The 16,811-nt window shown below is 44.7% G+C and overlaps 1 protein-coding gene across 1 annotated transcript in view; it reads right to left on the minus strand.

Annotated features, from left to right (window-relative positions):
• Positions 1-695: 695 nt before the first annotated feature.
• Positions 696-16,811, minus strand: part of LOC120062555 (receptor expression-enhancing protein 2-like) — a 33,215-nt gene continuing 17,099 nt past the window's right edge. Inside the window, exons 6-8 of the mRNA XM_039012611.1 lie at positions 10,656-10,830; positions 9,127-9,302; positions 696-4,985 (exon numbers count right to left, since the gene is read on the minus strand). Of these exons, the coding sequence (XP_038868539.1) occupies positions 4,902-4,985; positions 9,127-9,302; positions 10,656-10,830 (435 nt within the window). The 3' untranslated portion in view covers positions 696-4,901. The remainder of the gene's footprint in view (positions 4,986-9,126; positions 9,303-10,655; positions 10,831-16,811) is intronic.

Below are 16,811 nucleotides of genomic sequence, written 5' to 3' on the forward strand. Positions count from 1 at the left end.
CAATGCTTGGAGTTTGTGGGTTTTTGTTTGTCCACCTGCCTCTTGAGGATGGACCACAAGTTCTCAATGGAATTAAGGTCTGGGGAGTTTCCTGGCCATGGACCCAAAATAACAATGATTCCAAGCACCACCCTCCGAATAACAGACTGAAAGCTTCAAAAGAACTCAATCAGCATGGCAGAGTGATCTCCAGCCTTGTCAACACTCACACCTGTGTTAACGAGAGAATCACTGACATGTCAGCTGGTCCTTTTGTGGCAGGGCTGAAATGCAGTGGAAATGTTTTTGGGGGGGATTCAGTTCTTCAGTTCATTTGCATGGCAAAGAGGGACTTTGCAATTCATCTGATCACTCTTCATAACATTCTGGAGTATATGCAAATTGCCATCATACAAACTCAGGCAGCAGACTTTGAAAATTAATATTGGTGTCATTCTCAAAACTTTTGGCCACGACTAGAAAGGAGCAGTGAAGCTTCAGTAACTGTCAAGGGAAGTTCTAGAAATAGTTTACTGCTAAAAAGCTGTTTCTTTTTGACAATTGTAAAGAAACTATTACACTTCGGGATGTACTTCATTGTTACCAAGAAATCATTTGAAAATCTATTAATTAAAACAGCTGCATTGGGCCTAGAATAGAATTTCACTGAATTACTAGTTATTGGCAATAAGGTAATACATAATTGAAGCCACATATTAGATAGATTTATTTTCTTTATTAGTAGCATTGTTATTGGTATATGACTGTCATTCAGTCCATGTTAAATACCATTATCTCAGCACAAACATCTTATCCTTTATAACAGTGGAGTATTGATAGTTGGCACAAAATATATTAATGTAGAATATTCTCTCTCAATGAGAGTTCCTGTACACGATAACACTGATACCAAACACACAACAATAAATCAACAAATATTACAAAATAATATGAACACTGGTTAAAATAATGTCAAGTAGTGTTGCCATGACAGCAAGAATGTGTTTACAGTGTGTGCCATCTTTTCTTCAGTGCAAACTGTAGCAAATCAAAACAGAATAGAAAAAAGGAATTGCTATGTTGCCGTGGATAAGGTAACCAGCCTGATAGTAAGGGAAGAACAGACAGGTTGGGACTACATGACTTCAGTTTGGTAGTTACCAAACACACACTGTCAGAATACCTGGCTGAGGAATTCCACTTCTCTACTGAGCAATGTCCTACAGTACTGGGACAAGGAAATCAACTGTTATTTGGCTATCACTGACCAATTAAAATGCCTCTTATTGAGATAGAAGAGAGAGAGAAATTCAGAAGAGATTTAACACACAAGTAGCACTTTTCACAGCATAAGGCCTTACAGTGAGGCTGAGGTGCCTCCTCTTAAGGAAATATGATTTGTCTAATAAGATTTCAGATTAAATTCCAAAGAAATAAAAAAAATATATATAGTTTTAAAAAGCAAAAAAAATTCAAATTGTATTCAAGAACAGAGTGATAAGGCAAGCAAACTCATACAGCCAGAGAATGACTATGTACACACAGTGTGTACATGTAAGTACCTCTGCAGTCACTTCAGTAGTTTTAAAACAGTTGTCTCCCCCTACTGGTTCAAACCAGTGTCACAATTCAGACAGCGGCAACACACAAATGCAGTAGTCTCATGCATTCAATTACAGAGCACTCCAAATAAACCCTTCCCCAAGCAAGGGCATGTCCCACAAAAAACAACCCCTAATGCACACCCAATCCACAATCAACCCCTTAGGTTCCAACCCAAGACACACACTAGATTTGAGAGAAGCACATGGTGGAAACTCAACATACCCTACAAGGAAGCTAGGTAGAGTTCTTATCACATCGTTTTTAGCTAAATCCATGCAATCCTTTGCAACCTACCAGCAGTACCTAGGGAGATTGACAAGAAGTTTCTGAAGGTAGGGACAAGGTCAGGGGTAGATTTCAGACAAGGCAATAGTTTCTAAGGGGCAATGATTAGGTGCCTTGACAGAGTCTAAGTACCCTGCCTGCCCAACCAGTATGCTATGGATGAATGTCTATGTCTTTCTGAAGTAAAACACTAGCAGAGCACATCACTTTAACAGCTTTATACCCTATTGGGAGACAGCATTACTTATCCAACTAAGATGTAATAACTTGTCCACAGCATCCTATCTAACAGGGTAAGACAGTTTCCACCATGTTTGAGGAGGCTACAGTCAGAGATGACACATTAAGAGGATATGCTAGCAGAGCTGCTCTCCTTATTGTTCAGAGAAACAATGATATGATCCAGACCCTAGAATAACACAGATCTGGGCCTGTATACATAGAGAGTCTCAGTAAAGGGCTGATCTCGGATCAGTTTGGCCTTTCAGACCATAATTGATAAGATCATATGGAAAGGTGGGTTCCTGATCCCAGATCAGCACTCCTACTCCGAGACGCTTTGTGGATACGGTCCCAGAAGTAGAGGTCAGTCATGGATAGCTAACCCATTCAGGAATAGAAGTGAAAACACTGGACAAAATACTGTGAAGTGACAGTCATACATTATACAATACCTAGTGTGACAGTCATATATTATACAATAGTAGTAGATCCCTCAGATATTTGCCTAGTCAGACTGGGATGATCTGACCCAGGTAAGACCCAGACTTAGCTAAGCCAGGCTCACCTGAAGGTCTTCCTAATAGGGCACTACACCACCCTGACACAGCCAGCTCTCACAATATAAACACATTGAAACAAGACGGGGATCGATAGTGGTGTTTCATAATGTAGCCTGGTGTCAACAGAGCATTGACATTAGCTTGGTGACCACTAAGCCACTCTTACATCCTATAAGCCAGTCAATTCAGAGTAAACAAAAATAACCCTAAGCACAAGTCTAACAAAGTTAAATTAACTGTTGGTTGTCTGTACTGTTTAGCTATGCTATGAGCTGTAGTGTAAGACCTTGTGGATGATTATGTTATTATAAGTGGTCAGAGAACTCTGTCATTCTGTCTCTATGCAGTTGGGACAACAGAGAGGGGAAAAACAAAAGCTTGGTCATGTTCCAAAAATACACACATGCACATCGTACACACACAGTCAGACAGAAAAGGTAATGATGCCTGAAGCTGTGTGTCTTTCCGCTGGACCGTTCTGAGCTGAACGGAGTGAGAGGGTAGAGCTGTCCAGAGGGAGGAGAGGAGAGAGAGAACAAACAGATCTCTTCATCTCTCTGTGGGCGCGTGACCAAGTGTTCATCAGTCTACTGCTCCATTACAGTAGCGTGAATGATATGGGTAACCATGGCATCGGCTTAACACTGTTAGAGATAAGTGCTCCCAGAATGTCCTCTGCCTTCCAGAGATCACACAACCCCATCTATGTAGTCAGACAGACTGCCCAAAAAGGACAGAGACCTGCTCTGTGGACTACTGCTACAACCAACGGTGAGACTGTAGTCTCTGTAGTTGGGACATGTTGAGTAGAGGCCAGGAACAACAATACTGATCCTTTGGCACCCATCCCTCTCTACTCTGTTCCCTCCCTGATCGCTCCTTCACACATGCCTAGTCCACTAGTCTACCTTTCCATTCATGGCGGCCCCCAGCTACCATCCAATAGAGTTACCATACTCTGACTGGAATGTACGTTTATAGAGAATGCATCTCCAATAAACCAGTGAGGATCTCCTGCTAAGCAGCAAAGCCCTAGCATAGTGAGGGAGGTGGAGAGCCGTGATGGATGCCCTAGCATAGTGAGGGAGGTGGAGAGCCGTGATTGATGCCCTAGCATAGTGAGGGAGGTGGAGAGCCGTGATGGATGCCCTAGCATAGTGAGGGAGGTGGAGAGCCGTGATGGATGCCCTAGCATAGTGAGGGAGGTGGAGAGCCGTGATGGATGCCCTAGCATAGTGAGGGAAGTGGAGAGCCGTGATGGATGCCCTAGCATAGTGAGGGAAGTGGAGAGCCGTGATGAATGCCCTAGCATAGTGAGGGAGGTGGAGAGCCGTGATGGATGCCCTAGCATAGTGAGGGAGGTGGAGAGCCGTGATGGATGCCCTAGCATAGTGAGGGAGGTGGAGAGCCGTGATGGATGCCCTAGCATAGTGAGGGAGGTGGAGAGCCGTGATGGATGCCCTAGCATAGTGAGGGAGGTGGAGAGCCGTGATGGATGCCCTAGCATAGTGAGGGAGGTGGAGAGCCGTGATGGATGCCCTAGCATAGTGAGGGAGGTGGAGAGCCGTGATGGATGCCCTAGCATAGTGAGGGAGGTGGAGAGCCATGATGAATGCCCTAGCATAGTGAGGGAGGTGGAGAGCCATGATGAATGCCCTAGCATAGTGAGGGAGGTGGGGAGCCGTGATGGATGCCCTAGCATAGTGAGGGAGGTGGAGAGCCGTGATGGATGCCCTATGTTCCCAAGGGGGCCAAGAGGATTATGTCAAGTCAATCTAGTGTGGGGCCTTGGATGGCCTGGGAGGGCCCCAACACAGAGGGCTATGAACTGTACAGGAGGAAGGAAGCAACTCTTTTTCAGTCCAGATAACAGGGCATCACTGAAACACACACACTGAGGTTAATGACTATAAAACCTAGAATGTAAGCAGCAGGCTAAATAAAACAAGTGTTGTTGACATGAAGCTGGCCATCTACAGTAGAACTAAACCTGCTGGCCATCTACAGTAGAACAAAACCTGCTGGCCATCTACAGTAGAACAAAACCTGTGAGTTGACATGAAGCTGACCATCTACAGTAGAACTAAGCCTGCTGGCCATCTACAGTAGAACTAAACCTGCGAGTTGCGCTTAACCGGCGAGGGTGACACTCCAGAGGTCCGTGTGTGTGTGTGGACTGGAGACAGAGGGCCTGTTAGATGGCTGTAGTGGTGTGCAGTAGGGTGTAGATGGGGTCAGTAGATACAGGTATCATGGTGACTCAGCGTTGTTGCTGGCTGTAGCTGTGGTGGTTGTCTTCTTCTTTGGTGTCTTTTTCACCGTCTTAGTCGTAGTCTGACAGGTGTAAGAGGGGGAGAAGAGAGATGGGGAAAAGTGAGTTGACACCAGAGGAAATGAGAGAAGTAGAATCTAAAAAGGAGAGAGAGAGATGTTCAGGAAATAACAGACAGGGGCTTATTGTGTCCTACGTGGGTAGACTTCTAAGTCAAACAAGTCGTTTCACAACCTACACACTGCATTCCCAAATTAGTCCATGGCATGCACACACAAATCTTCTGGTACAGTGTACATAACTCATTACTGATACTACAGACAGCAGTCCCATATTATTGAGCCATATATAACCCTGTGTATACTGTTACATAATGTGTACATCAACATGATTCTATCACAGCATCTCTTCCATGGGAGCACATCTGATGTAGACTGCTTTAAATACCACAGGCATGTCTGTACTGGAGTAGATGAGGTTGCCCTTACAGACTGATGTAAGGTCAGTTTAGCATCTCCCTCTATGGATAAGATAAGGACTGAGGGAGGGTAAGCTGATCCTGGAACGGTGTACAGCGCAGCTTCTACACAGCTGCTGGAGAAGGCGAGAGTGAGGAGCGGATATTCATATGGGATAATATATTAGAGTATTTCTATTGGAGGAGGATTATACAGTCAAACTGCGGGTGTGTCTGACTTGCACCCACCCACCCTGCATATTTAGACACAGTAGTAGTTAGAGGGGGATGAGACTGCATTAGCTTCCTCTTTTACCGTGAGTTAGTGTTGTTACTCCTAGACAGTGGTGTGTGAGCTTCTCCTTTTTTGATGTAAATATTATACACATTCACACAATACGGGCACACAAAATGATATATATTCTGACTCACCTCCTTAGTGTAGAAGAAGCAGTCACTCTCCTGTCAGAATGCATTAGCCCTAGTCCAACTCCATTGTGTGCGTGCGTTTAAATATTACTTGTGAGGACCAAAAGTACCCACAAGAATAATGAACAAACAAAAATCTAACCAACTGGGGACATTTTGTAAGTCCCCACAAGGTCAAATGCTATTTCTAGGGAGTTTAGGGTTAAGGTTAGAATAAGTGTTAGGAGCTAGGGTTAGGTTTTGGTTAAAGGTTAGGTTTTGGGGTAAGGGTTAGAGTTAGGTTTAGGAGCTAGGTTTAAGGTAAGGTTTGGTTTAGGTTAAGGGTGGGTTTAGGGTTAAGGTTAGGTTTTGGGGTTAAGGTATTTTATTGGTCACGTACACATGGTTAGCAGATGTTATTGCGAGTGTAGCAAAATGCTTGTGCTTCTAGTTCCGACAGTGCATCTAACAAGTAATAACTAACAATTCCACAACAAATACCTAATACGACCATCTAAGTAAAGGAATGGAATAAGAATGTATAAATATATGGATGAGTAATGTCAGAGCGGCATAGGCTACGATGCAACTGATAGTATAGAATGCACTATATACATATGAGATGAGTAATGCAAGATATGTAAACATTGTTAAAGTGGCATTATTAAAGTGACTAGTGTTCTGTATATAGGCAGCAGCCTCTGCTAGTGATGGCTGTTTAACCGTCTGATGTAATGTTAAACATTCTTTCTGCACTCAGTTTGTCCGTGACGTGTACGCCGAGGAACTTAGAAACTTTCCACCTTCTCCACTGCTGTCCCATCAATGTGGATAGGGGGTGCTCCCTCTGCTGTTTCCTGAAGTCCACGATCATCTCCTTTGTTTTGTTTTGTTGACGTTGAGTGAGGTTATTTTCCTGACACCACACCCCTAGAGCCCTCACCTCTTCCCTGTAGGCTGTCTCGTCGTTGTTGGTAATCAAGCCTAGTACTGTTGTGTCGTCTGCAAACTTGATGATTGAGTTGGAGGCGTGCATGGCCACGCACTCATGGGTAAACAGGGAGTACAGGAGGGGGCTGAGCACGCACCCTTGTGGGGCCCCAGTGTTGAGGATCAGCAAAGTGGAGATGTTGTTTCCTACCTTCACCACCTGGGGACGGCCCGTCATGAAGTCCAGGACCCAATTGCACAGAGCAGGGTTGAGACCCAGGGCCTCAAGCTTGATGATGAGCTTGGAGTGTACTATGGTGTTGAATGCTGAGCTGTAGTCAATGAACATTATTCTTACATAGGTATTCCTCTTGTCCAGGTGGGATAGGGCAGTGTGCAGTGTGATGGCGATTGCATCGTCTGTGGACCTATTGGGGCGGTAAGCAAATTGAAGTGGGTCTAGGGTGACAGGTGGAGGTGATATGGTCCTTGACACTCAAAGCACTTCATGATGACGGAAGTGAGTGCTACGGGGTGAAGGTCATTTAATTCAGTTACCATAGCTTTCTTGGGTACAGGAACAATGGTGGACATCTTGAAGCATGTGGGGACAACAGACTGGGATAGGGAGCGATTGAATATGTCCATAAACACTCCAGCCAGCTGGTCTGAGCATGCTCTGAGGACGCGGCTAGGGATGCCATCTGGGCCGGCAGCCCTGCAAGGTTTAACACGTTTAAATGTCTTACGTCGGCCAGAGGAGGAGAGCCCACAGTCCTTGGTAGCTGGCCGCGTTGGTGGCACTGTGTTATCCTCAAAGTGGGCAAAGAACATGTTTAGCTTGTCTGGCAGCAAGACGTCTGTGTCCGCGACATGGCTGTTTTCCTTTTGTAGTCCGTGATTGTCTGTAAACCCTGCCACATACGTCTCATGTCTGAGCCATTGAATTGCGACTCCACTTTGTCTCGATATTGACATTTTGCCTGTGATTGCCTTACGGATGGAATGACTACTCTGTATTCTTCCCCCGTCACCTTGCCATGGTTAAATGCGGTGGTTCGTGCTTTCAGTTTCGCACGAATGCTACCATCTATCCACGGTTTCTGGTTAGGGTAGGTTTTAATAGTCACAGTGGGTATAACATCTCCTATACACTTCCTGATACCTCAGTCACCCTATCAGTGTATTCGTGTATGTTGTTCTCAGAGGCTACCCGGAACATATCCCAGTCCGCATGAGCAAAACAATCTTGAAGCGTGGATTCCGATTGGTCAGACCAGCGTTGAATAGTCCTTAGCACGGGTGCTTCCTGTTTGAGTTTCTGCCTATAGGAAGGGAGCAGCAAAATGGAATCGTGGTCAGATTTTCTGAAAGTAGGGTGGGGGAGGGCCTTGTATGCATCCCGGAAGTTTGAGTAACAACGGTCCAGTATTTTTCCAGTGCGAGTGCTACAGTCAATATGCTGATAGAATTTAGGTAGCCTTTTCCTCAAATGTGCTTTGTTAAAATCCGCACTTACAATAAATGCAGCCTCAGGATATATGGTGTCAGTTTGCATAAAGTCCTCGAAGGCAGTCGTGATATCGGCTTGAGGGGGATATACATGGCTGTGACAATAACCAAAGAGAATTCTCTTGGGAGATAATACGGTCGGCATTTGATTGTGAGGAATTCTAGGTCGGGTGAACAAAAGGACTTGAGTTCCTGTATGTTTTTACAATTACACCATGAGTCATTAATCATGAAACATACACAGAGTTTGATACTTCTTTGATACTTCTCCTTCCCGGAGAGATGTTTATTCCTGTCGGGCGCAATGCACTGAGAATCCAGGTGGCTGTACCGATTCCAGCAGCATATCCCAAGAGAGCCAAGTTTCCGTGAAACAGAGTTTGATACAATCCCTGACGTCTCTCTGAAAAGCAATCCTTGCCCTGACCTCGTCAACTTTATTATCTAGGGACTGGATATTAGTGAGTAATATACTCGGAAGTGGCGGGTGTTGTGTGCGCCTCCTAAGTCTGACGAGAAGACCACTGACTCCCTCTCCTCCAGCGGCGTTGTTTTGGGTTGGCCTCTGGGATCAGTTCAAATGCCATAGGGGGTGCGAAGGAAGGGTCCGCTTTGGGAAAGTCGTATTCCTGGTCGTAGTGCTGGTAAGTTGACGTCGCTCTGATATCCAATAGTTTTTCCTGGCTGTATGTAATAATACTTAATATTTTCTGGGCTAACAATGTAATAAATACATTAAAAAAACAAAATACTGCAAAGTTTCCTTAGGACTAGAAGCAAGGTAGCCCTCTCTGTCGGCACCATTTTCATAGGGTTAGGGAAAATAGAATTCAGTCCCATTCAAAATCCTGTGTCCCCACAAGGTTAGTTATACAAGACTGTGTGTGTGCCCGTACCTCTGTCTTGGCGGTGGAGGGTTTCTTGTTTGCCTTGACGCTGGCCGTGCGTTTCACAGGGACCTTCTCCACGATGTCCTCATCAGAATGCTCTGTGGTGATGCTCCTGGTGTCTGATTGGTCCGAGCTGTGCTGCGATGATTCGTCGAGATGAGGAGCCGCAGAGGAGGAACGAGCTGTGGGATTGGACAGAGAGGGATTGTGGGCTGTCATAATGAGAGGGATTGTGGGCTGTCATAATGAGAGGGATTGTGGGCTGTCATAATGAGAGGGATTGTGGGCTGTCATAATGAGAGGGATTGTGGGCTGTCATAATGAAAGGGATTGTGGGCTGTCATAATAAGTGAAATCACATTCCCACTAGTGGGTCAGGTTTCTAGGTTCTCCTATCAGACACATGGGGAGAAACTCAATTGCTTCCTCGCATCCCATCTCCTTACCCTCTTTCTCAGAACCTATTGGATGAGAAGGTCAAAGGGGAGGGAACTGATCTTCTCATCCAATGGTTCTGAGAAGGAGGTGAGGAGACGTGAGGAATAAAGGAAATGCAACAGATTCTCCCATGGTTGTTGAACAAGACTGAAGGAACAGGCACCAGTCCTACAGCTACTAACAGGAGCCTGCTCTTTAACCACATGACTGTCTCCCCTTGTTAAATTTCCTGTTCAGTCTCTTTTTCAGACTGACTATCAGTCTGTCTCTGCTACACCAGTTTTCCCCTTTCCTGGCTTTCATCCCACAGTGCCCCTTAACTCAATGTATTCCCTTTCTCCATCCTTTCTCTACTTTCCTCCCTCAGTTTTTCCCCCTGTAGTCACAGACTGCCAACCTCACAGAGACCGACAGAAAGACTGGGCTATTTAGTCAGACAAAGACCCCATTCCTCCTCCCCACTGACATCACATGTTGTCCCCCCCCCCCCTGGAACGTTTCCTCCCTGGCATCCTGCAGTGCTTTAAATCACATGACCCCTCCCTCCCTCCTTCCCTCCCCCCACCCTGTACCAATAAGAGCTATTAGACAATGGGTACATAGTACACAGACAAGTCAGCATACTGTAATGCTATGACTAAAATGGCTGTAATTTCATGTTTTCTTCCTTTGTGACCACTGATCTGACAGGGGAGAGCAGTTCTCTTGAATATTTGTAGCAACTTAAGTAAATACCTGCAGTCAACTTGTACAATACATTAGGAGATAAAGCAGATTGCGTTCTTCATTTCACCGGTCACATTATGAAGCTCACTGTTCCCCAGATCAGTTGAGCAGGTCATGTGTATGTTTGTAAATTGCACAACAGCAGAAAGCGGGAGCTGGTGAGTCCATAGCGTTATATATCAATCAGCGAGTCTGTTGTGCGGCGCACATGAGGTGATGAAGTTACACTTGTATGCAATTCACTACTAAATGTTTGCCATCAGGTATCGTATAACGGTTTTCTGCTATGTTTGAGAAGTCAAAATAGCTCTGGATGAGTTCTGTACAGCAGCCATTTTTACCCTGTGCTTCCTACTATGTGTGGTACCTACTCTGGCGCGTGGTCTTGGCGCGGGGCAGCGTGTTGGCTCCAGTAGCCATGTCGTCCAAGGCATCTCTCCTCATGCGGGGGTCAGAGGAGTGCAGACCCATCTCCTCCCCATCGTTGATCAGAGTCAGGTCCTGCATGCTGAAACTACGCAGCTTGTCCGACAGCACACCCTGGCCCTGCACACAACACACACACACACACCCCTCAAACACTGTGGGGTGTAGATGTACGCATATACAGACCGGGTTTCCGTTAGCTGGTAACGCAGGAGCAGCATGCAACGTGGGTTTTGTTTCGTGTGAAAACAAGGCGGAAGGCAGTGGCAGCGCTCGGGAGATTTTTCAGCCTTCTAAGAGGACCAAATCTGAAGTGTGGTACTATTGGGCTTTTACAAGAGTGCTGGGGGAAACTTAATCGAAGATGGTCACCATCAGAACAGAACCTGCAAAAAAATGAAATAAATAATTAAAAAATTCGCTGCGAAAGGGGGCAACATCAAATCTCGAGTCATCTTCGTGACCACCACCCACTACTTTATAGCGAATGCAAGGTAAGTTAACTTTTAGCTCAATGCATGATGTGGGGACTTTGGAATGGGGGAAAATGTCATGGTTTGTCTGTCTAACTTGCTATCAGCTTGTGAATAATGTAAACTGAAGCTTTCAGTGTTACCTACTCTTGTAAAAACACTACACGTTCTGCTGCTGTATGTATCGTGTGTCTGCAGACTCTATTCACCCATTGCACACGATAACACGTTACGTAGTTTAGTCAGCCAACCAACATATTTTGTTCATTTAAAATCCGGCAGTCATCGACTTGGTTGTAAAAGTGTTCCAACAGGCGAAACACTATAGACTCCTATATTTATGTCAATTGTTCTGCTCATTGCAAATACTATCACTGTCTTCTTAATAAGACTCATTTGTATTTATGTAAACTGGGCATGGGGTCATTGCATATACTCAAATGCATCACAGAATATGTGTGTGTGTGTGTGAATAATAATACTTTTCTATTCCCTTGTGTACAGAGTGGGAGTGCAGCAGGAAAACCCAGTGACGCTACTGGTCCCTCATCATCTACAGTTGTGACACAGACACTCCAGCAAGCATTTAATAGACAGGCTGCTTATGCACCCACATCAAAAAAAATACCCAACACCTCACTGCAGCCCTTTCATATTACATTGCAAAGGACATGATGCCATTTCAAGTTGTTGAGAGGCCTGGCTTTGTCAGGCTGATGAAGGTTGCCGTGCCTCACTACAAAGTGCCATCACGAACATTATTTTCCAAGACTGAAATCCCAAACCTGTACAACCAGGTTAAAGCTGATGTTGGAAAAAGTTTGGCTCAAAGCACATGGTTTGCTGCAACTACTGACCTCTGGACCAGTGAAAGCAGGGGTGGTCAACCCTACATCAGCTTCACTATCCATTACCTCACCCCAGACTGGCAAATGGAATCATGTGGAAACACAGTTCTTCCCAGAAGATCACAACAGTATTTTTTAAGAATATGCTGGAAGAGTGGGGGGGGAACAACAAGAAAGACCTGGTCTGCATAACCACAGACAACGCAACAAACATGACCAAGGCTTTTGAAGAGTTCCCAGATATGTGGCTTGGGTGCTTTGGCCATCATTTGAACCTGGCCATCTCAAAAGGCTCTGATAATTAAGAGAGGTGACACAGCAGTCAAGGCCTGCCGTCATCTGGTTCAAGGCTTCTCACGGAGCTGGAAGAGAAGGAGAGAACTGAGAGAAAAGCAAGCTGCTCTCAACATACCACAGAAGGCTCTGATCCATGATGTGGTGACCCGATGGTGGATCTATAGTCGTGGCCAAATGTTTTGAGAATGACACAAATATTAATTTCCAAAGTTTGCTGCTTCAGTGTCTTTAGATATTTTTGTCAGATGTTACTATGGAATACTAAAGTATAATTACAAGCATTTAATGAGTGTCAAAGGCTTTTATTGACAATTACATGAAGTTGATGCAGAGTCAATATTTGCAGTGTTGACCCTTCTTTTTCAAGACCTCTGCAATCCGCCATGGCATGCTGTCAATTAACTTCTGGGCCACATCCTGACTGATGGCAGTCCATTGTTGCATAATCAATGCTTGGAGTTTGTGGGTTTTTGTTTGTCCACCTGCCTCTTGAGGATGGACCACAAGTTCTCAATGGGATTAAGGTCTGGGGAGTTTCCTGGCCATGGACCCAAAATATTGATGTTTTGTTCCCCGAGCCACTTAGTTATCACTTTGCCTTATGGCAAGGTGCTCCATCATGCTGGAAAAGGCATTGTTCGTCACCAAACTGTTCCTGGACGGTTGGGAGAAGTTGCTCTCGGAGGATGTGTTGGTACCATTCTTTATTCATGGCTGTGTTCTTAGGCAAAGTGTGAGTGAGCCCACTCCCTTGGCTGAGAAGCAACCCCACACATGAATGGTCTCAGGATGCTTTACTGCTGGCGTGACACAGGACTGATGGTAGCGCTCACCTTGTCTTCTCCGGACAAGCTTTTTTCCGGATGCCCCAAACAATCGGAAAGGGGATTCATCAGAGAAAATGACTTTACCCCAGTCCTCAGCAGTCCAATCCCTGTACCTTTTGCAGAATATCAGCCTGTCCCTGATGTTTTTCCTGGAGAGAAGTGGCTTCTTTGCTGCCCTTCTTGACACAAGGCCATCCTCCAAAAGTCTTCGCCTCACTGTGCGTGCAAATGCACTCACACCTGCCTGCTGCCATTCCTGAGCAAGCTCTGTCCTGGAGGTGCCCCGATCTCGCAGCTGAATCAACTTTAGGAGACGCTCCTGGCGCTTGCAGGACTTTCTTGGGCGCCCTGAAGCCTTCTTCACAACAATTGAACCGCTCTCCTTGAAGTTCTTAATGATCCGATAAATGGTTGATTTAGGTGCAATCTTACTGGCAGCAATATCCTTGCCTGTGAAGCCCTTTTTGTGCAAAGCAATGATGACGGCACATGTTTCCTTGCAGGTAACCATGATTGACAGAGGAAAAACAATGATTCCAAGCACCACCCTCCTTTTGAAGCTTCCAGTCTGTTATTCGAACTCAATCAGCATGACAGAGTGATCTCCAGCCTTGTCCTCGTCAACACTCACACCTGTGTTAACGAGAGAATCACTGACATGATGTCAGTTGGTCCTATTGTGGCAGGGCTGAAATGCAGTGGAAATGTTTTTGGGGGATTCAGTTCATTTGCATGGCAAAGAGGGACTTTGCAATTAATTGCAATTCATCTGATCACTCTTCATAACATTCTGGAGTATATGCAAATTGCATTCATACAAACTGAGGCAGCAGACTTTGTGAAAATTAATATTTGTGCCATTCAAAACTTTTGGCCACGTCTGTACACACAAGATGCTTGAGCGTTTCCTCAGCCAACAGCAGCCAGTCTGTGCGACCCTGGCTGGAGAAAGAGGAATATGGCATCTGATGCCCAAGGATGCCGACATAAGTGTCATGGAGCAACTGTGCCAGCAAGTGCCATGTACTTGCCTCAGAGGCACGAGTGACACTGTCAGCCATCAAGCCTGTCCTGGACCACATCACCCATGAAGTTCTGGTGGAAAAGGATATGGATCCATCCCAGACCAAGGAGATGAAAAGGGTAATGATAGAATACCTTAACAACAGATACACAAAGAAGGCAAAGAGAGTCACGCATATGGCTTGTTTCATTGACCCCCGCTTCAAAAGGATCTTTTTAGATGAGGCTGCAAAAGTTGACACTGACAGCTGTGTCCAGGAGGCCTTGAAGCTGGCAGCTGCACCACCAACACCCCCACAGCGACATCGGAGGGGAAAGGCCTGGCTGGGTTGCTGAGAAAGATTACCTCAACAAGGCAGCAGAGAGGTGAAGAGGGTCAGATTCCGACCACCCCAGAAGACAGAGTGAAAGAAGAGATCAAGGTCTACCTGTCTCTGCCAACCATTCCAGCAGAAGAGGATCCACTGGTGTGGTGGAGGGGCCATGCATCAGAGCTGCCTCACCTTGCCAGGGTTGCCAGGAAGCTTTTGTGGATCCCAGCAACCAGTGTGCCATCAGAGAGAATGTTCAGTGCCAGCGGGCACATCGTCTCCTCGCAGATCACTACTTAAACCGGGCAAAGTAAATATGCGGACATTTTACATTTCAATCTCAAGTGAACAAAGATGCATACATACAGGATGTTAGGCCAGCAGCACCGGATTTCTTTATGAAGGAGAGAACGGACATACAATCAGTTCTGTTCATTTGATTTGTTAACATATTTTGTGTTATTTTAATGTCAACACCTGCACATTGGATGTGTTTACATATGGTTGTATTGTTCTTACATGCACATTGGATGGGTTTACATATGGTTGTATTGTTCTTACATGCACATTGTGTTGCTTTTATATGCACATTTGATTCACTTAAGGTTGTGTTCATTAAAACCTGCACAAGGGAAACTTTTACCTCTCATGGCCACATGGTGCCATCTTTAATGTTCATGTTAATATTTTAATGTTTATGCACACAAAAAGTGCATAGTGCTGCTCATTTTATTTGTTTGTTGGTTTTCAATATAAAACTTGGTGAAATGATTTCAGTGTGTCAGTACTTTTTGAACATTAACAGCACATTTTAACAATACCGCGAAAATACTGATAACCTTGATCATTTTGGTCACTATAATCATGGTATGAAATTTTCATACCGTTTCATCTCTAAGAGTAGGCTAAGTCTACCTCCATATTTATTGAAAAAGGCTACGGCAAATAGGGATAGGCAAGTCATTTGGCATGTCGCCCGGCTGTGCGCTGCCAGTCTTGTTTAAACAGGTTAAGCCATCATCTGTAAAAAATCTAAATATATAAAAGCTATCGTCTGTCACCTCATGATGTCATTGCCATCGATGATGTCTGTCAAACACAATTGATTTCTGATTACATCGTAATATCGCCCAACCCTACAAGACACCAGAGTTATTTCTTGGCAAGAGCTCTCAAACTATACAATAAACACTATCACTAACAACACTGATATACAGACTTATTGGTATGACTAGGGCTGTTACGGTGACCATATTACAGCCACACTGGCAGTCAGGAGTCATGACCGCAGTCACATTCCACATGAAGTTAAGGCAAGGTAACTAAGCTTCTCAAAAACTGTCCTCTGATGCAGTTGATGGTCATTAGTAGCTTAATAACCTGTTTGGGATAGGGGTCAGCATTTTCACGTTTGGATGAAAAGCGTGCCCAGAGTAAACTGCCTGCTACTCAGGCCCAGTTGCTAATATATGCATATTATTAGTAGATTTGGATAGAAAACACTCTGAAGTTTCTAAAACTGTTTGAATGATGTCTGAGTATAACAGAACTCATATGGCAGGCAAAAATCTGAGAAAAATGCAACCAGGAAGTGGGAAATCTGAGGTTTGTAGTTTTTCAACTCATCGAATATACAGTGTCTATGGGGTCATATTGCACTTCCTAAGGCTTCCACTAGATGTCAGTCTTTAGAACCGTGTTTGATGCTTCTACTGTGAAGGAGGGGGAAATGGGAGCTGAATGAGTCAGAGGTCTGCCAGAGTGGCATGAGCTGACCACGCGCGTTCACGTTAGAGCGATCTGCGTTCCATTGCAATTCTAAAGACAAAGGAATTCTCCGGTTGGAACATTATTGAAGATTTATGTTAAAAACATCCTAAAGATTGATTCTATACATCGTTTGACATGTTTCTACGGACTGTAACGGAACTTTTTTACTTTTCGTCTGGACCTAGTGATCGTGCGTCATGAATTTGGATTTGTGAACTCAAGGCGCGAACAACAAGGAGGTATTTGGACATAAATGATGGACTTTATCGAACTAACCAAACATTTGTGGAACTGGGATTCCTGGGAGTGCATTCTGATGAAGATCATCAAAGGTAAGTTAATATTTATAATGATATTTCTGACTTCTGTTGATTCCGCAACATGGAGGGTATATGTTTGGCTTGTTTTGGTCTCTGAGCGTACTCAGATTATTGCATGGTTTGCTTTTTCCGTAAAGCTTTTTTGAAATCTGACAAAGCGGTTGCATTAAGGAGAAGTATATCTATAATTCTGTGCATAATACTTGTATCTTTTATCAAAGTTTATTATGAG

The sequence above is a fragment of the Salvelinus namaycush genome, chromosome 17, assembly GCF_016432855.1.
Source record: "Salvelinus namaycush isolate Seneca chromosome 17, SaNama_1.0, whole genome shotgun sequence".
Lineage (NCBI taxonomy): Eukaryota > Metazoa > Chordata > Actinopteri > Salmoniformes > Salmonidae > Salvelinus > Salvelinus namaycush.